Raw genomic sequence first — 26,208 nt, 5'->3', positions numbered from 1 at the left:
CTGATAAGACTTGAGGATTTTTCGAAAATTAAATGCAAAATAGTTGGGGCAAATGTTGCTGCGGGAGTCAAGACTAAGTAATACAGTAAGAAGATATGAAGTTGGAGAGCTTCTCATGTTCTTCTTTTGTATAAAGTTTGCATACGTACAAAACCCAGGACTTTAATGACTTTAAGAGGGGGCAGAATTACATCTCTTGGAATTTAACAGACTCATGTGAACTGGAATGTACATTGTGGCCCTCACAATTGATTTTAATATTTCTTTGCAAAGTCCTTTCTGTTTCTAAATAAAAGCTGTGCCTTCTGAAACCTGTAAGTGATGTATACTGGCCACATCAAATCTTTTAAAAGTGTTTTCCAAACCCAAAATTGTTAGTGTGGAACAAATGTTTCTTTTGGGAACACTAAAACAAAGGGGTATGGGAGGATTGATTTCAGAGACCAATTACTGCTTCTGCTTTATACTCTAACATTCTTACCCTCTTTCTCTCAGCCAAGAACTCTCATGATATGTAATTGGCTTTTGGTTGAAAAAACGTGTAAAATAATGTTTTTGTGTGTGATACAAAAGTTTGGAATAAAACAAAAACAGCCACTCTAATATGTGGTAGGTTTTCTGGCAATTAACCATAGCACATAGACATTTGCCACAGGAAATGCCACTGCCAGATCTTCCACACCATGACATGAAGGCTTAGCATTGTTTTAAGTCATGCCTTAATAAATGATGAATGGAAGTGCAGAGTCTGTGAGTAAGAATTCAGTGCTTAGGAGTGTTTTTGGCATCTGGTAGACAATAGTTTGTTAGAGTTGCCAGTTATTAGCTCGCTGGCCTTTATCAAAGTGCTTTACTATTTTGTTTCTTCTGCTGTAGATATCCCTATGTTATCTCCTATTGTGATGACTGGCAGTGTCCCACTGTGCTAAATCAAGAAGACTGGATATATAGACCCAAATCGTGTTTATGGAGATGTTAGGGTGGAAGACAGCAGTGTGGACATGATAGAAAGAGGATTGAGAATACATTTCTATGTGATCCATTTTTGCTTTGCCTTCTGTCTAATTCTGCCAGTTCCTAATCTTTAGGACTCACCTCAAAATCTCTTGAAGCCACTTTTTAGAAGATGTGCAAAATGTGTGTGTAGGGAGAGAGCATCAAGACAGAAAGAGTAGGTGAGAAGGTAAGAGATATTTAGTCACCCAGCAGCTGCTTACTGAACGCCTGCTGTGTGCTAGGAGATGGGGATACATGAAGCTTGTGGTCCAGTTGTGAAAGATAGGCCATAAACAAATAAACATGTTGTATATTGGATGATAGTAATGAATAAACTGGTAAAGGCGGGTAGTGAGAGGCTGGGGTAAGGAGATGACCTCAGCTCAAAGTAGGGTCATCAGGGAAGGCGTCATTGAAAAGGTGGTATTTGAGTAGAGGCTTGAAAGAGGTAGGGGAGCCAGCTATATGGAAATCCAGGAAAAGGGGAACTGAGAACACTTACTATAAGTCGTTAAAAGGACTTTGACCTTTCCTTTGAGTGAGATGGAAGCCCATTGGAGAGTTTTGAGCAGAAAAGTGACATTATTTGACTGATTTCTTAAAATAATTCCTTAGGCTACAGTGTAGAGAATGGATAGTAGAGGGACAGTGATGAAATCAGGGACTGATTAAAGGTTTTTTGAGTAATTGAGGCTGGAGAAGATGGTGACTTGGACTAGGGTGGCAACAGGAGAGGTGACTAGTGTTCAGATTCTGGATCTGTTTTGAAGGTAGACCCTTCAGGATTTATTGGCCTTTTGACTGTGGGGAGTGAGGGATTGAGAGGAGTTAAGGATGACCCCATAGGTTTTGGGCTGAGCAGCTAGAAGGGCAGATGTCATTTACCATTTATCAGGATGAGGAAGATTACAGGAGGAGCAGGTTTTAGGGAGAGATCAGTAAAGGTGTGAGCAAATGAGATTCCAACTAGATATCCAAGGGTAATGTAGACAGAAGACAGTGGATATACAATGGTAATTATTTAAATGTTCATTTTGCACAAGTTGATAAATCATAAAAGTTCTATTTAAATGATTTAAATCTCCATGAAGATGTTGCTATAATTCACATTTTATAGATTAGGAAATAATGCAGAAGGATTAATATTCCTAAGATCACTGATATGAAACTTTATTTTATGACTAAGTTCCAGGTTCTACTGGCTTTATTATATTATAAAATAGGCATAAAAGTGAAATTTTCATTATTGCCATAATTGATTAAACAAGTAATACTTCTAGTTGCCTTCACATTACACACACACACACACACACTCACGCTCTCTCTCTCTCATAGAGAGGTATAGGTAATATCTTTGAGGCTTATGTAGAAAGATAGTTTTTTGACCTTTTGGTGTGTTGAAAACATACTATAATGTAGGTTTTAATTTTGGGTATACATTTTAAAATTCTTTAAATGGTAAATGGAGATGTCTATGAATATAATTAATTTTTAAAGCATATTCTTAAGAAAATTTCTTTTGAAAACAGTTTACTTCATGGTAATTTATGTTCTCTTCAGTTGTTTAAAGGGGAAATATATTTGCATACTCAAGTGTATTTTTAATAGTAGAATGTATGATGTTTATTTTTTGAAACACAAATACAAATAATGGAAACACATGTGATTGTCTGAGCTTTGACATTGTTCTAGGTAGGATGACAAACTGTCACAATCCAAACAGGAAAACAGAAATTAAAATCTATCAAAAGTTTCTACTCTGTTGCTTAAAGGTTTATGTACTGTTTATATTTTTTATTCAATAAAGTGATGGAAAGTTACTTAATCTTATAAAATCCTAAGACACTTAAATTTTGTGTAGTCTAATAAGTTAAATGATCAGGAGCCGATTAATATAGTTCTCTTCAATAAAGTAATAAGTACATATCCTTAAAGGTCATATATCTAATTTTGTGGAATATGACTGTTTAGTTTCTATAACCTTGGATTTTTAAAAATTACAATTTGTGATCTCTCATCTATGTAAATAGAAAACTCTTTCTGATTATACAGGAAGCCCTGCATGTTGCAGGAGTGGAAATGCAGTTAACGGCTGCGGTGTCATTTCTGACCATTCTGCAGGATGAATCAGTGTCAATTCATTCATATACCCACTCGTTCCTCCAAGTCATTCTCCTGCATCTGGAGCACAGGGACACAGGTCAGGGGCCGGCATGCTTAATTATATACTTGTTTATTGTTTTTTGTGTATGACCATGATATTATATAAATACTGTTAGCCTGATGAGGATAACTGAGTAAGGCCATGGTGCCTAGGAGTTGAGCAGTGGAATGACTTAAAATAGCTATGGCTGTCTTCTTATAAAACCTACAAAATTTAATATCCTTGGAAACTGAAGACTCATTAATTCATCTTATGATTTATACTTTCTTCTTAGTTTTTTTCCTTTTCTAGCAGTCATGTTTAAGTTTGTACAATAAAACAGCAAACCTTGCTTTAAAGATATCTTACCAATACTATTTTTTAAAAATTTAAAAATTTTCTAGATGTTGACTGAGACAAAATAATAGAGAAACTTTTTAGAAGAGTAATGAAAATAATTATTTCCATTTTATCATTAAGTGCTATTGTAACTATTAATGGATGAGTTGAAACAGAATTTGAAGTGAGACTTTTAATTTAGTACGTTTTATCTGTGTCAACCAGGCGTCAGCAATGCATGGCTGGAAACTCTTCTGTCTGTTATAGAAGTATTGCCAAGAGAAACCCTACGGCATGAGGTAATACTCTCATGGGGTAAATACTAATGAGTAAGTCACTCTAAGGTTTTTTTTTTTTAAAGGTTTATTGTCAAAAATGGTTTTTAAAAAAGAAAGTTGTTTTTCATTTTGAATGTAACACGTGCATGTTGTAGAAAATTTGAGAAATATAAAATATAGAAGGAAGAAAAGATAATTCATAGTTCTGTACTTGTCCACTTTGAAGGTCCTGATGTATTTCCTTTCAAATTTTTTCCTATATGTGGTTGCTGCTTGCCATATCAGTGATCATACTGAATTTATATATGGTTGTTTTTCATTTAGCATTACTTTCCTATATTATTTTAAACTCATTTGGTAGTAGCTGCAGAATATTTTACTTGTTAAACATTTAAGCCTGTTTTCAGGCTTATATTTTACTATTGAATAGGACATTAATGAACATTTCTGTAGAGCTCTTCCTGTTTTTTAGATAATTTATTTAATTGTAGCTTTCAAAAAGGAATTAATGGATCAGAGGGCATTAATATTCTTAAACTTTCGACTAACAATATGTGAAGATGCTCTTTTCCTGGACTTTTATCAGCAAGAGTGTTTCTATTACATTTAATGAGCTAAAAATGGAATTACATTTTAATTGGAATTTTAAAATTATTGTGCTGTTGAATATTTTCTCACATTTATATCAGTTTCTCTGTATTCCTTTGCAATTGTTTGATCCTGTCCTTTAATCACTATTTATATGTGCTATTTACCTATTATGGTTGCCAATTCTTTGTTATACTTACAAATATTATTCCCAACATGTTGTTTGCCTGTTAATTTTCAACATTGAACAACATACTCTTCCCTAAAGGTTTTAAATAAATTACAATGAGAGAAGAAGAAGAAAATGGAAAGGAAATGTATCCAGTAATGAAAAGATTTTGTATTCTTTGAACATTATTTCTATATATATTTCTTTCCAAATATGTCATGATTGAAAAAAAGAGTCATCAGCCAATGAAATGTCCTCTACTGACTTCATTAAGTATCTTTGTCCTTTCTTTGTCTTCATGCAGTTTATGGTCCTATCACAATGCTTAAATATTGGCTTGAAAATGGGAAGATTTTCTAGTTATAAGGATGTTTGCATACTATCTGATGCCAAACATCTAGATGATTATTCATATTTAAATGTTTAACATAATATAGACATGTGATTTTTATATTTTTTGAAAAGCAATATGCTGTATAATGCAATTTTTACTCTAGAATACCATATTATTTTACATGTGGTTTCAAAGATTTTAGATATGTAATTCTAAACTTTTCACTTCTAAATTATCAATGCATATTCAGTAATTCCAGCTACTTTGAGAGGAAACAAGCCAGTTGACTATAAGAGTCATAGAATTTTAGAAATTAAAGAGATCTTAGTGGGACATATTCTAATTTCCATTTTAAATAGATGAGAAACTGGAGATTAGAAATAGCGAGATTATGGCCGGGCGCGGTGGCTCACGCCTGTAATCCCAGCACTGTGGGAGGCTGAGGCGGGCGGATCACAAGGTCAGGAGATCGAGACCATCCTGGCTAACACGGTGAAACCCCGTCTCTAGTAAAAATACAAAAAAAAAAATTAGCCGGGCGTGGTGGCGGGTACCTGTAGCCTCAGCTACTCGGGAGGCTGAGGCAGGAGAATGGTGTGAACCCGGGAGGCGGAGCTTGCAGTGATCCCAGATAGGGCCACTGCACTCCAGCCTGGGCGACAAGAGTGAGACTCCGTCTTAAAAAGAAAAAAAAAAAAATAGAGAAATAGCGAGAGTATTTGGACAAACTAAAGAACTGGGACTGGAATCAGGGTCTGATCGTCATAGATTTTTATAGTCTGTCAGGCTGTTGTAGTATTTGAGTGCCCAGTATATACATAATGCATTATCAGACTTGGCTTATTGTATTCAAATGACATAATTATTTAATAGGATTTATTTGAAGCTATAATGTTTTTCATTCCATTAGGATAAATGTAAAAATTAATCTATATGGAATAAAAATACGTTTCAAGGTATTTAGTCATTAATTTGCTTTTTTCTTTTTAAAATACATATTTCAAAATTCTGCTTTTATCTGTGCATACAGAGCATTTTAAAATCACCATAAACTTCAGTTTTTTTTAATTGTTTTAATTGCATAATTTGTAATTATCTTTACCTTAATAACTCAGAAGACAAAAGAATCCAAGTTATTGAGTCATGAACCTCAAATTGTAATTCAAGTTATTTAAAAATATTTAGAACATTAAAATACTCTGAAGGAAATAGCTGACATAAGTGGCATGAATGTATCAAATTTTGTGAATTTTTTTCTCTAAATGTTCTCTTTAGATTTTGAATCCACTTGTTTCCAAGGCACAACTTTCCCAAACAGTCCAGTCTCGTTTAGTTAGTTGTAAAATTTTAGGAAAATTGACCAACAAATTTGATGCCCACACGTGAGTATTTGTGTGTAATTTTTGGTCTACTTTATTACATTGATTTAAAATGTGTAATGACTGTATAACAATATATTTGTATTATTTCATACTGCATACAAATTTAGTTATCTTAACTATTTTAACTTTATAGAATTCTCATGACAGAATTTACTTATTCAGATGCCTTTCTTTTCAATCTCATAACTTTTCAGAATTGATAAGCTAAATTATTTTCCTACTTCCTATCTTAATCTTCCCTATCTCATACCAAATGTAGTTTTGAGGATAAAATGGCATTACGTTTTTGACTTTCAAAATGGGCAAACAGCATAAAGATAGAATTTCTGCTTTTATACACTATTGTTATGAATTTGTTATTTTGAATAATCTAACTTATTCTGAGGTTTTATGGAGCATGTTTATAATTCATGTGCTACTTCTTGCCTACTTATTAAATACCAGATGAAAAGAATGGCATGTTGTGTAACTGTGATACAAGAGTAAAGCTGAAGAATATTTTGGTTGATGGTTGCTAGACTCAGATAATTCCACTGCTACAGCCTTTTATCTTAGCTATAGACATTTCAACTGCCAATCCAAAATTAACCATTATTTTTAAAAGACTGTGGTATACATAATTTACAAGTAGCTAATAACATCCAAATTTAATAAGTAGCTAATAACATCCAAATTTAATAACATATGTAAAATACATTGTAACGTATTATTTTTTCTATTAAAGTACATTTGTTATTATTAAGGTGAGTTAAGATTTTATTGATAATTGTTTGAGAATATTATTCTGAAACACTCATTCATTTGCATGTTTCTTTTCTCCCCGACTTCAGCATTAAGCGAGAAATACTTCCTCTGGTAAAATCACTCTGTCAGGATGTAGAATATGAAGTCCGATCTTGTATGTGTCGGCAATTAGAAAATATAGCTCAGGGCATTGGGTAGGTATACTTTGAATTCCTTATGCCATTTCCATGAAAGCATGCCATCGAAAGGCTATATTTGATCTTTAAAAATGATCATAACAAGTACCTCCTCTATGTCTGGATTAAAAGAGATAAAGAAGAATGTGCTTAGCATGGTGGTAGGTATTTGATTAATGTTAATTTCTTTTATTCTCATCTTAGTTGCTTAGTTATTATTCCAGACACCCAGATTCAGGAAATGAAAGATATCCCAATATAAACCATACTTGGAATATGTTTGACTGGCTATTCTTTGACAGTATTATTGGGTCATTTCAGGTGGGATTGCAGTTGTCCCTCCATGTCCTTGGGGACTTGGTTCCAGGACCTCTTTTGGATACCAAAATCTGAGGATGCTCAAGTCTCTGATATAAAAGAGTGTAGTATTTCCATATGGCTTGCTTATATCCTTCCACGTGTTTAAAATAATCTCTAGATGCTAATAATACCTAATACAATATAAATGCTATGTAAATAGTTATGCTGTATTGTTCAGAAAATAATGACAAGAAAAAAAGTCTGTACATGTTCAGTAAAGAAGAAATTTTTTTTCTTAATATTTTCTATTCATGGTTAGTTAAATTCACAGACGCAGAACCTGCAGATGTTGAGGGCTGACTACACTCTAATGGAAGCCTTTCTATAGCTTCTGTGGAACTTCAGGCTTCCAATATTTGTTTTGTTGCTCTCCTTGTTTTATGGGTGCCTGAAGCTCCAGGAGGGACATAGCAGCCAGTCTCCTCACCCATAAGAACTGATATCATTTCAGTCTTAGAAGTATGATATTAAAGGGAGTCTTCCCTCAAAACTGTCTTGGGAAAGCTTTTCTTTTAAAAACAAGATTCAAAATTGGTGCAAAAATCATTGGAACCTCTCATTTTTAGCAGAAGTTGCACTGATTTCATCTGGTTCTTTGTTTCACAAGCTAAGGCAATCAGATTGTGGTCATTTGTACCTTTGTTAATTTTTTAAAAAATCTGGGCCAGTATTTAAGGCTCTGAAAAGGCATTCGAATGTCACACAGGGTGTAGTAGAATGTCACACAGGGTATGGTAGTGTACTCTGTCCTGTGTCCACTCTTGCTAAATAATATTTAAGTGTTGTGTTGGAAGTTTAACACAATTAATGAAAGAGTTATTTGTTATGATTATTTTCATTTTTAATGCCCAGAGATAATTAAGTTGAATTTGCATCACTATAACGTTTTTAAAAAAACTCTGTTTAAAGATTGAATAGAAATAACTTTTACTATAGAGATGAAATTATTTTTCTTAAACTATTTTCTTTCATTGTTAATAAATTCAAGGATTTCTGGTATACAAATATATTCTGAGCAAAATTTGTATGAAATAAATTTTTATGACTTTTGGATATGTTCTGTCACATTTTACTCTTTTACCTCCTCTGTCTACATCCTGTATTTGCCTAATGTTTGTGAACTACTGGTAATGTTAACATCTGTATCTGTATGACCGAGATCAATCTCTTGGAAACATTTTTTTTTTTTTTTTTTGGCACTTCAGTTGCTGAAGTCCTTGTCTTTGTGCTATGCTGTCTAATATGGTAGACCCTAGTCACATGTGGCAATTTTAGTTTAAAATAAGGAAAATTAAAGAAAATTAAAGCTTTAGTTCCTCATTCATAATGAACTTATTTTAAAAAATGCTCAGTAGCTACATGTGGCTACCCTATTGAAGAATACAAATGATAAACATTTCCATCATTGGAGAAAGTTCTACTTGACAACATTGTCTTAGAGTTGTTGAAATTTGCCCTGAATTTTTAAAAGTTTTCTACAGCTCTTAATAACTTTCTTGGACTATATCAACATCTTATTTCAATTATAATTGATGCCATTTTCCATCTTGTACCCAAGAAAGCTACCCACATAATAAACCTCTCCTTTATCAAAGTGTTTGTCATTACAATGACACCTTATCATGAGGAATAAGCAGACACAAAGTGTTGAATAAGAACTATTTGTAACTGTCTTATAAATATTATATACTCCCTAAAAGCATTTATATTATATTTCATTCTTCTAGGTAGGACACCTGGAGTAATATATCATCTTCTATATAGAAATTAGTTACCATAATATCATGTATTAGGTGAATGGAAAAATAATTTATACCCTGAAATCTAGATAAAAATACATTATTTAGGTTTCTGCAGTTACTACTGATAAGTTTTTCTGATTAATCCAGATATTTGCTGAAATTGCTTAAAATGGAAAACTATATTATAATTTATAAAGTTTAATATAAACTCTTAGTTATTAAGATTTCTGTAGGTAACACTATTATGCTGGGGGAAGTGGGGTTGATTTAAATCATTATGAAATTACTATTAATGTTTCTTATATGTATGATATGCTTTCCCCATAAGACTGAAAGCTTCTGGAGAGCAGAAACAGTATCTTTATGATTTTTCATATTTTCTGCAGCAACTAGCCCAGTCACTGGTTTTTAGTAAGTTCTTGCTACACATTTATTGATTTGATTTGTTTTCTTCTATTGCTTACTGTGCAGGACAGAACTTACAAAAAGTGTGGTGCTCCCTGAATTAATAGAACTTTCTAGGGATGAAGGCAGCAGTGTACGACTTGCAGCTTTTGAAACTTTGGTTAATCTGCTTGACATATTTGATACAGGTAAATCATGTGGACACATCTTTGCTTCTGAAAATAGTGTTTTTCTACATGTTTTATGTCACTAATCAGGAATAAAAGTAGATTTAGAATTTCTTATGTTAAGCCTCCCTTCCTCTCCCTCTTTTTATGATTCATTCTGTTTTGGTGTCTTCTTGGCTTTCACTTTTACCTCATAGTGTCGTAGTCCATTTTGTGTTGCTATAACAGAATACCTGAGACCAGGTAATTTATGAAGGAATTTACTTTGGCTCATATTTCTAGAGGCTGGGAAGTTCCAGATTAGGCAGCCCCATCTGACCTGTTTCTGATGAGGGCCTCATGCTGCCTCATAATGTGGCAGAGAAGTGGAAGGGGAAGCAGACCTGCAAAAGGGAGAGGGAACAAAAGAAACTGACTTTGTAACAACCTGCTCTCCAGAGAACTAACCCAGTCCCATGAGAGCTAACCCAGTCCCTTGTGAAGGAGATCTCACTTAATACCACAGGAACTTCACCAGTCAACCCATGAGAGTGGAGCCAGTGGGTGGACCCATGCGACCCCACCTCTTAAAGATTTCACCATCCGCTATTGCTGCACTGGGGCCAAGCCTTGACAGGCATTTTGATGGGGACAAACCATATTAAAACCAATACCACATGGTGTACAGTGTTGCTGCTACATATTCCATCTCTCCTTTCTCCCATCAAAACTTAACTGACTTGTGTGTGTATAGGGCTAAGAATTTACTTTAACTTTTTCACCTAATTGACATTAAGACAGATCCTGAGACATTGTCTACATGAGTTTCCTCTCTTTAATAATATTTTAATGCTAGAAATGTCATGGCCATTGGGGGAGAAATTTGGGATGGGGTATTTGAATGGGAGAGGGTAAAGAGATATTCCTTCGTGTTATATAAATCATGTCACAGAGACAGTTAACTGCTCTACTGAATGTATGACTAGACTCTTGACTAATGCTGGACATTAGTTATCAGTAAACATTAACTATTTTGATAAAGTGAAATTTGGAGGGGTAAATGTCAAGTACTTAAGTACAGAATTCAATTGTGTAATTATAGTATTACATTTAGTTGGATTACCAACATTTTATCTGAACTCCAGGAAGCCTCTTAAAGATTATTGCAATATGGACAATAATTGTGTTTGGAACAGTCATTTAGACAATATGACAAACCAGAGGAGTAAGACCTCAATACATGATAAGTGAATGAATAAATCTTTTTTCCTCTAATAATGGGGCATCCCGAGGCTCCAAACTAGAACCTTGCCATCATCTTTGATCTTTTCCCTTTTACTGCCCACGCCCATGTATCACAGAGCTGGGTCTAACCTGTGTTTGAGGCTTTATTTTCTACCATTCTTTCCCACTCCTCTTGTGTCTGATGCTCCAGTCCCACTTGCTTAGCATACCTTGTTTCACACCTCTAGTCTTTTCTCATACTTTTTCTTTCTCTATTGTTCCTTCCCTGTGTTTTTCTCCCAGCCAACTCCTTCTGCTTCTTTCGTTCCCAGTTTAAATACAGTTTCCTCCCTGACATCTTTCTAAATCCCTGACACCAGGCATTGGCAAACTATGGCCCCTAGACCAAATCTGGCCCACCCCCTGTTTTTGTGAATGAAGTTTATTGGAACAGAACCACACTTATTTGTTCAGGTATTGTCTGTGGCTGTTTTTGTGATACAAGAACAGAGCCGAGTAGTTGGGACACAGCCTGCAAAGCCTAGAATATTTACAAAAAAAGTTTATAGATCCCTGCCTTATACCAGCTGTTAAGACAGTGATCACATTGTCTTACATTTTTTGTGTTTGGCTTTTTTGCTGGTTTGCATTTCTCAAAATAAGAGACTATTTATTATTGATATTTCTACTTCTACTAAGTTACAAGCCTTGTTCTGTAAGAAACACAGTGTGTTGAATGAATGTCATTTAACAAAAATAGTAGATATCGCGCCGAAATGTAATGATAATAGTAATAATAATACTCGTAAGCCTGTTACAGCATTTTACTTAACATTTCCAGACAATAAAGAAGTGATTCATTTCTGAAATTTAAGAAAACTGTGAGAAATTTGGAGAGCATTTAGAATTGAGAGTTAAATATCCTCAGTATGTCAGATACTTGTGACCTAAGCAGATGTACTCAAAAGAATCGATTAATTTTTTAAAGAAGAGCCATCTAAGAAGTAAAAGTGATGAAATTCAATACATAGAACATATTATAAGCTAATGAAATTTTAGTAAAAAATGAAATGATAAAATGGGCTTAAGCTGCAGCATGGTATGAGATGTGTGTAAAAGAGAATAAGAAAAGTTTCCTTTGCTTACTATTTATTTATGTTAATGGTATTAGAGTTCTTTTAGTTATTCAGACTCAAATCCTCAATCATCTTAGCTTTTTAATTCATAATCACTCTTTATATTCTGTTCCCAATGGCCTGCAATCTGAAGTCCAAATCCCTTAACCTGACATTAAAGTTTTTGATCATTTCAAGCCTCCTCTTAGCCCTTTTTCACCACCCACCTCCATCATCATTGCTTTCAGGTATTTTCTATTACTATGAGGCTAACGTAGTAATTTTTCTTTCTGGAATTTGTGTGTATTAGTTTCCACATGTGCAGTGTGGATGACTGAATTTAAAGTATGTATTATTTTGTTTTGTTTTCCAGATGACAGAAGTCAAACTATACTTCCCTTAGTGAAATCATTTTGTGAAAAATCTTTCAAAGCAGATGAATCAATTCTTATTTCTTTATCTTTCCATTTAGGAAAACTCTGTCATGGACTATATGGTATGATATATCCTAAGAATTTTGAGACTGTTTTCCCTTTTTTTCTACCTTAGTCATTAAACTTTGGCTCTTCAGTTAATTGTAAAGCCTAGCCCTTAAGTATATAAAAATCTTATGAGGTCTTAGAATTTTGATAGCATCATTTAGAGCACATTTAGGAATGACTTTTTCACCAGTAGAACCTATTTGAAAGAACAATGACAGAATAAAGTAAGCATAGCTCTTTAAATCTCTGAATATTTTATACTTATGTATTATTTGGTATGTGATAATAGATGCTCAGGCTTATTCACTATTTGTATGTAGTAAGTATACACTTATTAACCATTTATTGAATAATTTATTATATCATTAGAGAAGTTCAGCTTGGGATGTGGAATAATACCATAACTCTTGGCATTTTGAACACATAGTTCTTAGCTTACTATATCAGTGTGAGATAGACTGTTTAATAATGAACTCATAACAATATATTATGAGTTTCTAGCTCCTCGAGATACTTAATGAATGTGGAACCATTCCATTGATTAAAAATGTTTTGAATTTACTTTGCTGTCTTTCAGATTCCGTTTTTAAGCTCCTTTCCTGCAGAGACACATACACACATGCATGTGTCTTTTCTGCCAGCAATTTTAAAACATTTACTATAAGAAAATAGCAGATGTATAAATAGCCACAATGTTATTATTAGCGACTTTTTAGTGGCCTACAATATGATACATGCTGCAGCAATTAATGCAGGCATAGTTCCTGCATTATGTAAGTTATACTTTTGAAATTAAAATATTACTGGAATTAATATGAGGTAAAATAATGTGATCTGTTAGATTCCTAACAGTTACTCTTTTCATGTTCCTTTTATTTGTAAACTATCTGCAACCATTTATTTAAGTATTTGGCTTCAATTATATTTTTATTGTACTTTGATTTTACCTTTTTAAATTTTGTTTTCGATTGAAATGTTGAGCATAGGTTTTTATATTTGTTTTAGGAATTTTCACTCCAGATCAGCACTTGAGATTTTTGGAATTTTATAAGAAACTTTGTACATTGGGTTTGCAACAAGAAAATGGACACAATGAAAATCAGATTCCACCCCAAATCTTAGAGCAGGAGAAGAAATATATTTCAGTACGGAAGAACTGTGCTTATAACTTTCCGGTAATAAATATGTATTTATATTTACTGAGGATTTTTATTATAACTTTAAAATAGGTGCATAGATGGCATTCAAAATATTGCCATTTTTGACACTTGCTGCTTAGCATTATGTCTAGTGTACACAGTACACACAGAGTAAATATTTGAGAAATTTATATCTCTGTGTATAAATCAGAATGATATATACATATTTGGATCTTCCAAATATGATTTCTAATTAAATTACAATTCAGAGAACGTGATTTCAATTTAAGTGAGATGATTGTAATATTAGGTATTGATGCATGTTTTTCTTGCCTTCCCACTCATCTCCTCCCTTCCACCTCCACCAGGCCATGATTGTTTTTGTTGATCCTAAAAACTTCCACATGGAGCTCTATTCTACATTCTTCTGCCTTTGCCATGACCCTGAAGTACCAGTCAGATACACTATTGCTATTTGCTTTTATGAAGTAAGTCTGAAGACTTGGTATCACTTTACATTTGTTGTTAATTCTACCTGTGTATACTAGATGATTTTGTGCTTGTAGATTATAAGATATAGACTGGATATCTCTTTCATGTTCTAGTCTTAAATCTTGTTTAAAAACTTCCATAATTTTCTTCTTTTTTAGTATGTTTACAGAATCCATTTCCATAAATACATGATATTTGTGAATTCTTTTATTAACCCATTCATTCAGCATATCTATACCAAGTGTTTACTTTAAACCAGACTTTGTGGTAGATATGGCTGATGCAGATTTTAAGGCAAAATCAGTTTTTATATGCTTTATAATATTTACAGTTAACTTTGCACCTAAACTTAAGCACTTGAGAACCAATAGAAAATTGAAACTCATTAATTATTTTTACTACAAATGGATGGTGTTTCATGAGCATGGCTTTTAGATTCTGCTGTTATGACTCTCTATAAAGTACGAGCAAAAGTAAGTTGAAACTTTTATGATGAATTTAACTTTTTAACCCTTGAAGTTGAAATTTGGGGCATGTTTCTTGAATGACAGCAAGAAGTGCACGTATGCCGTGGTTGCAATAAATACGGATAAGCTATAACTTTCAACTTCAAAACTGACACATAAAAACCTCTGGATAGGCCGGGCGTGGTAGCTCACGCCTGTAATCCCAGCACTTTGGGAGGCCGAGGCGGGTGGATCACGAGGTCAGGAGATCGAGACCATCCTGGCTAACACGGTGAAACCCTGTCTCTACAAAAATTACAAAAAATTAGCTGGGCGTGGTGGTGGGCACCTGTAGTCCCAGCTACTCAGGAGGCTGAGGCAGGAGAATGGTGTGAACCCAGGAGGCGGAGCTTGCAGTGAGCCGAGATCTCCCCACTGCACTCCGGTCTGGGAGACACAGCGAGACTCCGTCTCAAAAAAAAAAAAGAAAACCTCTGGATAAGTGGTGTAAGTTCTTATTCTCAGTGAGAATATTTTACTCCCTTCCTTGCACTGTGTCCCTATGTCAGAGCACTTTGATTATCTGCAAGTGTGCAGGATATCCATCCATAGCATCATTATAAATGTTGCTTAGATTCTTTTTTGGCTATTGGGTGATAGTTTTACTTTTTTGAAAGAACACTTTTTCTGGTATGAATGAAATATATATGCATTATACAAAATCCTGGACATCTTCCCTTTAAATTAAAGTTTAACTAGTTAAAATAATTTCAGTGCTGCAAAATTATATCGTCTTTGTAAAACACACCTGTAGAACTCTGCTTTTTAGGAGGAGTGGGGATAGGGTAGAGAGCACTGACCAGCTGAGCAGAATATTCACCTCCAAGATGCATTAAATGGTCATTTAGGCTTGATTACCATGTCCACATGTACTTGTTAGACCAGTGGTCTCCAGAGACAGTTATTCAAGATTGGAGTCTGCAATTTTAGACTTTCTGTTTTTTTCTCATCACTTTAATATATAATTTTATTTATGTTTTATAGTGGACATAACATAGCACCATATAATTAAACGTATGGAAATGTACATATGTATACAAATATGCTTTCACTGGTGGAAGTGAGTCTGATAATCATTGATCTGTATTTGCTGGGTAGCTAGTTTTCATATTCTACCACAATCATACCATGTAGATAGGGTAAGAATGATGTTCCTCTCCATAAAATGAAGGGCTAATGTAAGTTTTTTTTTTTTTTTTTTAAGTAATGAAAATCCACTGGCGGATTTAAATTTTTCTAACAGTGTTAATGCTAGCTTCTGATAATTGCTTTGCTGTGTTCTTTATTCTTATTTTTCATAATAATAATATTTTGGAAATATTTTCGACAAGTCAAAAACAACTGTGTTAGAGCAAAGAATTTTAAAACACTTTCTTTATCCAGGGACCATTTTTTTTTTTTTCTCAAATAAAACTTTAGTCAAGCCCAGTGTGTTTTAAAAAGAATAAGATGAAGTAGAAACGGGTAAATCCACCATTGTGGGCTCCGAGTTTATCTGGAGGAGACAAAAAACTACTGTTTACAAGGGGAACTGTATTATTCTAGACTCTCCCAACTCCTCTCATGCTGATTAAAGTCTTTGATGGGGAAAAGGAAAGTTGGTTTGCTTTCTTAGGAGTTATAACTACCCCGGTATCACTGTAGGCCTTCAGTAGAAGTTACCCTCTGGGAAGTTCTGAACTCATATGAATACTTACATACCTAGGATATCCTTTAAGACCCTGTTGGCTACTCTAAGACTTTAAAATGTGAACTAGAGGCCCCTGTGGGCTTGTTATTGCTGTTGATGTGAAAGTTATGACTCTGGTAAATCCCATTCTTTTGTATTTATTTCCTCACCCCTGTGTGTGTCCACACACTTCAGCATGTCATGAAGCAGACTAGAAAGCTGGTTATTTGTGCCACTAATTTTTATAGAATCTAATTTTATATTTGCATTATAACATGGCTTTTAGAAGAAATATATAACAAGGATGTATTTTTAAAAATTGTTGTAACCTGTATCTGTCTAGTAGTCTTAAATCTGAGAGACTTTATTGCTATATTTTAGGTGTCTAAGCTTCTGAATTCTGGAGTATATTTAATACATAAAGAACTAATAACATTATTACAAGATGAATCACTGGAGGTAATATTTTCTTACTCTTTGATTTTTAATTCTTTTATGTTTGGTCCAAATATACCAATGCCTTTTCTCCCTTACTTCTTGGAATTGTGTGAACTCTTTCAGCTGACTAGCTCCAGAAGCTTCAAATTGTTGTACTACTGTATGATAAACTGGATATTGGGAAAATAGTTTAAAAAATTAGATTTTAAAATATATTCAGTTTTAAAACTTAGTATATGCATATTTGTTTATTAAGAAAAATTTAGGGAGTGCCAAAAAACAGACAAAAGAATGCCTTTAATTTCAATTACTGTTACTATTTGTTTCCTTTTTCTTTTTTTATATGAATGTTCTTTTCTATATAAAGGTTTTTATTTTACTCAATTGTAATTATATATCACATTTTATAACTTTTTTCTCTTGCCACTGTTTGTGTAGTATTTTACCACTTAATATGTACTTGCAAAGACTTTGAAATACTTTATTTTTATTTATTTATTTATTTATTTATTTTGAGACGGAGTTTCTCTCTGTCGACCAGGCTGGAGTGCAGTGACACGATCTCTGCTCGCTGCAAGCTCTGCCTCCCGGGTTCACGCCATTCTCCTGCCTCAGCCTCCCGAGTAGCTGGGACTACAGGCGCCCACCACCACGCCCGGCTAATTTTTTGTATTTTTAGTAGAGACGGGGTTTCACAGTGTTAGCCAGGATGGTCTCGATCTCCTGACCTCGTGATCCACCCGCCTCAGCCTCCCAAAGTGCTGGGATTACAGGCGTGAGCCACTGCGCCCGGCTGAAATACTTTATTTTGATGCTATATTTAGATATTTCTTTCACCTAAATGTTAGTTTGCCAAAGCGCAACTCATGAATATTTTGATATCACTGAGAATATTATCCGATTTAAAATACCTGTCAAAAGTTTGGAGGCAGTTTTTGAACATGTTAGTTTTGTAGAAGTAGCTGTCTCAGATTTAGGCTATTTGAACAATGTCAAGAGGCAGGTACACTAATCTCTTTTCGAAGGTTGGCCAAGGCAGTTGATCATGTTTCTAAGACTTTTCAGCAAGAAGATGGCAGAGTGAGAAAATAGAAATACCCAAAATGTTGTTTGGGGAAAAAAAAAAAAAAAAAACAAACCGCTATTACTATATAGAAATTGACATGTAGAATTAACTAATCTAGAAAAAAAACATAGTAATCACTATAACAGTAATAAATATCTCTGTTAAAAGGTACTAGATGCTCTTATAGATCATCTTCCAGAAATCTTGGAACTTATGTCTACTGGTGGAGAAAGCAGTGTTCAAGAAAATAAGGTAAACTTCATCTTTCAGAAACATTCTGAGCTGTGTAAATATGATCCTACTCTACAGGGTGTTGTGAGGCATCAATGAAAGAATGTTTGGAAAGCATGTAAAATAGTGTATGCCACATAGCAGGTAGTCAGTAAAAGCCTGTTAGAGTATGAACAGCTTGAATTTCCTCTATCTTTCTTACGTTAATGATTTTAAATTACCATGATTGTTGTTTATTGTCTTTGGACTTTATGTTCATATTTTCATTTTTCATTAGCATTAATGATTATGAATAGCAAATAGGACAAGAGGGTAGAAATTTATTCTTTATTATTAATTTTAAGCCACTGTGTAACCTAAGAAAAGGATAGGAATTTACGAAGTCAAAGCTTGCTGACAGTAATATATAATACATTTTACTGTAGTTAGAAAAGTTGCTATGATAATCTGACAGGAAGAAGAATGAGTTGCAGTTTTTATTTCAAAATTTGGTTCATAGGAATCATACATTTTACTTAATGATTTCTTTTAAAAGTGTTTGGTTTAGTCAGATAATTATCTCCTTGTGACAACTAAGATATCTCCTAAACTCTGAAATGAGAAGGAGTGTTCCCCTCCCCAATGTGTTACAAAACTGAGTACTTTTACTGAGTGCTGCAATTTATTTATATATTTATAATTGATTTTTTTTGATGCATTTCATTTTTCAGTTATCTTCTCTGCCTGACTTGATTCCAGCACTCACAGCCGCTGAACAGCGAGCTGCAGCCTCTTTAAAATGGAGAATTCATGAGAAGCTACTTCAGAAATATGCCTGCCTGCCACATGTCATATCAAGTGATCAGATTTATTACCGTTTCTTACAAAGAATGTTCACAATCATGATGACAAATGTGAGCTCAGTACCTTTCATCTTATTCTTTTGAACTCATGGTTGATTCTGGAATTATCAAAACTCTTCATATTTTCAAAATAGTGGAACAAACTCAGTTCATTCCATTCTCCCGAGGAGGATGTCAGCCTCCTAGGTCCAGAGGAGGGGACTCAGGTTTCCCTTTCCTTCCCCGCTAGGTCTCCCTCTGCGAATCTTCTCTCTAGCTGGAGAGAGGAATGACTAGGTGGCACTTTCACCTATCCTTTGATTATATACTGCCAAGAACAGGGTAGACTCACTTCAAACTTGAAATAGTTCTTCTTAAGAGGAAGGTTGACAGGACTCAGTGACCTTGACTGCAAAGGACCTTCTGTTCTGATGTGCACCTCTGATGCATCCACACCCTTTATGTCTGACCCCAGCTATGCTGTTTTGCCAAGGCACCCCTTAAGCTTCCTGCTATAAGTTTGGTTACTTTTATAGTGTGGCAATGGAACAGAGAAAGCTTATACAAATACATGGATGCCCTAGTATTGATAGCCTTATAAATAGTGTTAAAAGAAAAAAAAAAGACTCCTCCCTCAAAACAAGGTGGCACTCAAGCCTCCCCACAAAGTTGTCTACTTTTTTCACAGAAATTTCCAAGGGGATTATTTAACTCATAATTCAACTTACATTTAATATGACATCCTATTGCAATTTTTTGAAATATAGAAACATTTCATGGCTCTGTGATCTGGGCACAGAAGGCTTGGGACAAATCCAACTGGTCAGGCCTACCTCTGGGGCAGATGCTGAGTTGGGGGAGTCCAAGCTGGGTGGGCCCCACGCTCATCTGCTGGGCTGAAAACCCTGGGGTGCATGTGCCTACCTGACTGTATACCAGTTGTACCACTGCCCTGGCCAGGGATCTTCCTTCCTTGACAAACTGCACGGCCAGACTACCAGCAGACATACCTTGCAACCTGCTCTGAGCTGGAATCAATCCTACTGAAACTATTCAAAAAAATTGAGGAGGAAGGGCTCCTGTTTAACTCATTCTACAAAGCTGCCATCACCCTGATACCAAAATCTGGCAAAGACACAACAAGAAAAGAAAACTACAAGTCAGTGTTCCTGATGAACATCAACATAAAAATCCTCAAGAGAATACTAGCAAACCAAATCCAGTAGCGCATCAAAAAGTTAATTCACCACAATCAAGTGGGCTTCATTCCTGCAATGTGAGGTTAGTTCAACATAAGCAAATCAATAAATGTTATTCGCCACATAAACAGGATTAAAAGCAAAAATTACATGATCATCTCAATAGACGCAGAAAAGGCTTTTGATAAAGTCCAGTGTCTCTGTGTTAAAAACCCTCAACAAACTAAGCACTGAAGAAACATACCTCAAAGTAATGAGAGCTCTCTATGACAAACCCACCGCCAACATCATACTGATTGGGCAAAAGCTGGAAGCCATTCGCTTGAGAATTGAAACAAGACAAGGATGCCCACTCATACCACTCCTATTAAACATAGTACTGGAAGTCATAGGCAGAACAGTCAGGCAAAAGAAAGAAATTAAAGGCATCCAAATAGGAAAAGAGGAAGTCAAATGATCTCTCTTTGCTGATATGATACTATACCTAGAAAACCCTAAGGATGTTGTCAGAAGGCTCCTAGACCTGATAAACCACTACAGTAAAGTTTCAGGTTACAAAACCAATGTACAAAAATCAGTAGCATTTCTATACATCAATAACGTTCAAGCTGAGAGCCAAATCAAGAATGCAATCCCAATTATAATAGCCACAAAAAATATCCAGTAACACATCTAATCACGGAGACGAAAGAGCTCTACAAGGGGAACTATGAAACACTGCTGAAAGAAATCATAGATGGCATAAACAAATGGAAAAACATTCCGTGCTCATGGATTAGAAGAATTAATATTGTTAAAATGACCATATTGCCCAAAGCATTCTACAGATTCAACACATTCCTATCAAACAACCAATGTCATTTTTCATAGAATTAAAAAAATTATTCTAAAATTATGCTTGAATAGCCAGCACAATCTTCAGCTGGTATTTCAGCCCTCTCAATACCAGTTTCCTATCAGCCTTTTACCTGTTAGTTTTAGAATCCATTGATGATCCTTACTTGAATCGGTGATTTCATTATAACTTCCTAAATAATTTTAAAATTCCATCATTTCTTATGCATTTTTGATGGTGGCATTGTGTGAAGAAGTGCATTCCTTTGTCCACATTGGTTATTTGATTGCCTTGAGCTACATTTACTAAGGTAAAGACAGGATGAATTCTTAATTTTTTTCCTCTAATTATCAGTTTTCAGAGCTGGGAGGTGGCGTAGTAGCTATTTTTAATGGTGACAAGTGCACTTTGTTTTTAACATCGGCTCTCTTTTAGACAAAATAATGTTATTGCAGTTATTATTTTTTTGTGCACAAATTGTTACAACTTCTTCAAGCTGGTTCTTATGTGCTTTTGACCTGATTATATTTATGTTTGACTTCTGGCCCAGGAGAATACCTTATACCATAAACTATAATATATGTTTTATGTGAGGTACAAAATATATATATTTTCATGACTATTACATATGTATTTGAAATTCTATCAGTATGTATAAAATGAAAGAAAAGAATAACATGCTTTTATTTAATTCACCATTTATCAAAAATTCATTTTCCTTAAGTCCAGTCATGTTTCTGCTTATGTATATTTTTTAAATTTTCTTTTCTAAATCAAAGGAAATACCCTGTTTTTAAACAGATTAAACAGATTAAAAACCCCACTCAAATTATACCTGATATAATGTGAATAGCTCATATAAAATATGAGAGGAGGTAGCAGGCAACACTGTCTCAGCAATGTAAAGTTCCATTCTATTTGAATTTCAAGGATCCCCACTATAATATTTGAGATCTTTAGTAAGTCAACATTATATTTGTATGTAAGTCAAGATAATGAACACAGTATGTCTGGTTGAGAAATTTTTCTCTAATGTATGGTTTGAACCCAAACCCAGGAAAGGTAAATGGCCATATTTATTTAGAATTAAGGTTCTGCCTGGTGGTGTGACAGAAATTGAAAGGACAAAGGACTTGAAATACTGGTAAGAATGATTGACATGGTGGTCTTTGGATTCTAAATGTCATCTGTATCATTAAGAGCTAGAATTAAGCCAGAAGGATTGAAGAGTATACCTGATCACGGGATCTCTAAATGTATATTTCAGTAGTGACATATTTTTGGTGATGTACCTGACACATGGCATGTTGTAGCAAATGTTTGTCAGATGAATGAATGACAAAGTCCAGGGAACAGCTAAAAGAATAAGTGGCAGGGGTGTATATGATAATGTAAGATGAGATGGCAAGGAAATAAGAGTCAAATCTGGATGATTTGGACTTGACTATGCCAAATTAATTTTGTAATATAAGTGTTGGTTGATTTGCCTGAATGATTAACATTAAATTATGAAGATACTTCCATAAGGATATAAGTTAAATGAGTTGAGAGGCAGCGAACACCTTATTTTAGTCAATGACTTAAAATTGATTTGGTGGGGCCAAATTATCTAGACTAGAATTAGCCTAGTGTAACTGTCTGTCTGTCTTATTTCTTCAAGAATGTCTTACCTGTCCAAAAGGCAGCCTCACGAACTCTATGCATTTTTCTGCGTTATAATCGTAAACAAGAACAGAGACATGAGGTCATTCAAAAATTAATTGAACGTAAGTAATCATTGTCTACTATTTTGAGAAAGGAAAGTAAACAAACTAGTTGGCTTTAGTTATATCTAACTTATGTATCATTTTGCTGTGAATAATTAGGTTACTATTGGGTTTTATAAGTTGATTTTTATTTTTTAGAAATCCTTATGGCAAGATTACATCTGTGATGAATGAAAGTAATAATTACTCTATTTTCTTTTGTGAATGTCTACACTTTAGAAATTACAATATGTTTACCTATATTGAAAACTCAGTTTCTACCCTGATGAAATAACATTTGGAACTAAAATATAAATAGAAAATCCATGAATCTAATCATTTATTTTATGGTCCTATTTCAATATTCACATACTTAACAGAATCTGGGATTTGTCCTTGAAAAGAATTGATAGTATATTTGAATATAAATTTGATGAGCCTAGTTGGTTTATAATGTCTTAAGAAACTAAGTCAGTTTACAAATGCAAATTTATTTTAATTTGGTAAAAGCTAAAATCAAGGCAAAAACATTTGGTTTATAGTATTGATTTTAGAAATATTTGCACACACCTATATATACTTAGTCAATTTGTTAATTATTGTATATTTGCTTTGCCCATAATGTCTTAATGTTTTTACTAAACTATATTATCCAGCATAGGCAGGTAATGGGATTTTCTAGTTATTGGGGTTTACCAATTTAAGTGTGTATCACTACTTTTCAAAAAATTAGAGTACTTTTATAAAATACCATTTAAGAAAAAGTATGCTCAGTATACTTTAATCTTTCTTTTTATAATCTTATTTTAATTCGGTTTTCATTATTCAGTGGTAGGAGCTCATGTTTAGAATGTTTTATTTTGAAAGAAGATTCAGTTTGGTTTTATTTTTGAACATTTATGTAAAAAGTAGAAAATTAGCCTTTTAACATTGACCTGAATTATTGTCAGTAATGCTGTTTATATGTGACTGTATCTATTTTAGGCATTTTTAAGGAAACAAAGGGAACAAAACAGTTAATTTGATTTTAAAACACTTTGAAGTTATACAGACTTGTGTTTGAATTCTAGCTTTGCACCTGCCAGCTGTGTGACTTTAAACTCACTGAATCTCAGTATCCTTATTTTTTAGGAGGAAGAAGTGTGTGCATCTTTTTGGGCTGCTTTTCAGAGCTAAATGAGATAATATGTATAAAGTACTTAGCATAGTGGGTGATAAAAAGTAGTATATACAGTCACTCCATAGTTAATAAATGCTTATGAAATTGAATGAAGTGTTTGACAAAACGTTTTTATGGTTTTTGAGGTGTCAATTTGGGGATTTACAAATCTGAGGTATATAATAATGATTTTTTCCCTCTTATCTCTTGTATTTGCTAGCCATATTGTGGGTATGAAGAAACTTGTTATGCGTTTTGTGTGTCTAACTTTGTCACGTTAATTTCATGTAGGAAAAATTAACAAGATAATTTTTGTTGTTGTTTCTAGAATTGGGCCAAGGAAAAAGTTACTGGAATAGACTTCGATTTTTGGACACCTGTGAATTTATTATAGAGATATTTTCCAAATCATTTTTCTGTAAATATTTCTTTCTACCTGCTATTGAACTGACACATGATCCAGTAGCAAACGTGAGGTATGTTATCAATCAATGAAAATATTTGAAATTGTATTTATTTTTATCTACTATAGTGAACATATGCGAAATCTTTTCCTTAGCCAATTAAAAACTTAAGTCAAGAATTTACATGTGCTTTGAAATTCTTAGTATTCATAATTGATGGGTATCAGTAAGACTTGGAAGCATACTCTTTCAACACTGTCTCAGATCTTTTGTCTTTACTGGATTGAGAGCAGTAAGTCAAAGCCAGATTGGTAAGCTTCTTCGGCCATTTGGATATACACATTGAAACGATTAGAAGATCGAGTAGCTATTATTAATTTATCTACCATTAAAACTAAAGAAAAGATGGTCAGTAGCCTTATCACTTCAAAGTTGTTTGATGAGCATCTGTTACTTTTTAGAGGCCCGTTTTTTCAAAGAAGAAGAACTGCTTCAAAGTCTTCATCTTGTCTTTTTGTTTAGCTGCCTTATATTTTTGAAATCCAGTAAAATGTTAATTTCATTTGATTAACTGTTAAGTTGGAAGGAACAGATCTGAAAATGGCTTGCCTGGAAATGGAAAAAAATAATAAATATATTTTGTCCTTTTTCTCTCCAAATGAGCACAACACTTCCTTTTTTATTGTGGTAAAATATATATAATATAAAATTTACTATTTTAACCATGTATAAGTGTGTAGTTCAGTGGCATTAAAGTACATGCATGTTATTACTTAAGAGCTAGTTTTGTACGTTTGATAATGGAATGAAAATAATTTTAAACTCTCCTGTTTAAAAGAAATTTAAGCCCAGCCATTAGATTACTGTGTTCTAAGTCCTGTGTCTCTATTTTGAACTTGAACTCAGATCTGCAGGAAAGAGAGATATCAGAGTCAGTTGGCCAAAGGCTTTCCTGAACAAACTCTAGAACTCCCTGCTGAATTTCTATACATTAGGGGCACTTAGTTTTATGCATCTGAAAGATGCATATGTACCACTTTTATAAACAACTGATGTGAATTTTAGGCAATAAGTAAAACGTCAAAACTTTTTAATAGGAAGAGTTGGTGAGATAATAAGCTAACTGAGATTAATAGTCTTGGTGTTGAGATATATATGAAGATGAATTGTCAAAAGATATTGAAAAGTTCAACCTAAGAATTTTATGAGCATTTTTTAATGGGAACAAATCTAGAAGTTTTTGTTTTGTATTTTAAATGTGAGAAAATACAGAAAGCACAACTGCATTGACTTTAATTTTTGGTGTATGTTTCTTGTGCTTTATAAATGAGAGGTGGGGTATTGCTGACATTTAAAGTGAATTGAAAAGAACCTTTTCGGCTGAGCGTCGTGGCTCATGCCTGTAATCCTAGCACTTTGGGAGGCCGAGGTAGACGGGATCACTTGAGGCCAGGAGTTTGAGACCAGTCTGGCCAACATGGTGAAACCCCGTCTCTACTAAAAATATAAAAATGAGCCAGGCATGGTGGTACACACCTGTAGTCCCAGCTACTTGGGAGGCTGAGGCAGGAGAATCACATGAACCTGGGAGGTGGAGGTTGCAGTGAGCTGAGATCATACCACTGCACTTCAGCCTAGGTGACAGAGCAAGACTTCATCTCAAAAAAAAAAAAAAAAGGAACCTTTGATAATTCTTTAGATTTTAGCTTTTCCTAAACAACTAATGGGTCCAGCTTTATGAACATTTTGTGAATTGCAATTGTGATTCTATAAAAGCAAATTTCAATGTGATGTATTGTCACTTATCAAGCAGTTGACAAAAATAATTTGAAAGGAAATGAAATCATCTCTTCTTTGATCAGTGTAACAAAGAGCATGACA

The 26,208-nt window shown here is 34.0% G+C and overlaps 1 protein-coding gene across 1 annotated transcript in view; it reads left to right on the top strand.

Annotated features, from left to right (window-relative positions):
* PPP4R4 (protein phosphatase 4, regulatory subunit 4) overlaps positions 1-26,208 on the top strand; it is a 105,629-nt gene that overhangs the window by 52,204 nt on the left and 27,217 nt on the right. Inside the window, exons 4-16 of the mRNA XM_011951542.1 lie at positions 3,049-3,196; positions 3,704-3,777; positions 6,123-6,229; positions 7,060-7,167; positions 9,723-9,844; positions 12,515-12,637; positions 13,629-13,798; positions 14,131-14,250; positions 16,811-16,888; positions 18,102-18,185; positions 18,875-19,057; positions 22,680-22,785; positions 24,252-24,399. Coding sequence (XP_011806932.1) covers positions 3,049-3,196; positions 3,704-3,777; positions 6,123-6,229; positions 7,060-7,167; positions 9,723-9,844; positions 12,515-12,637; positions 13,629-13,798; positions 14,131-14,250; positions 16,811-16,888; positions 18,102-18,185; positions 18,875-19,057; positions 22,680-22,785; positions 24,252-24,399 — 1,571 coding nt within the window. The remainder of the gene's footprint in view (positions 1-3,048; positions 3,197-3,703; positions 3,778-6,122; positions 6,230-7,059; positions 7,168-9,722; positions 9,845-12,514; positions 12,638-13,628; positions 13,799-14,130; positions 14,251-16,810; positions 16,889-18,101; positions 18,186-18,874; positions 19,058-22,679; positions 22,786-24,251; positions 24,400-26,208) is intronic.

This window comes from Colobus angolensis, unplaced genomic scaffold (genome assembly GCF_000951035.1).
Source record: "Colobus angolensis palliatus isolate OR3802 unplaced genomic scaffold, Cang.pa_1.0 Scaffold32, whole genome shotgun sequence".
Classification (NCBI taxonomy): domain Eukaryota; kingdom Metazoa; phylum Chordata; class Mammalia; order Primates; family Cercopithecidae; genus Colobus; species Colobus angolensis.
This window is presented reverse-complemented; position numbering and strand designations above follow the sequence as displayed.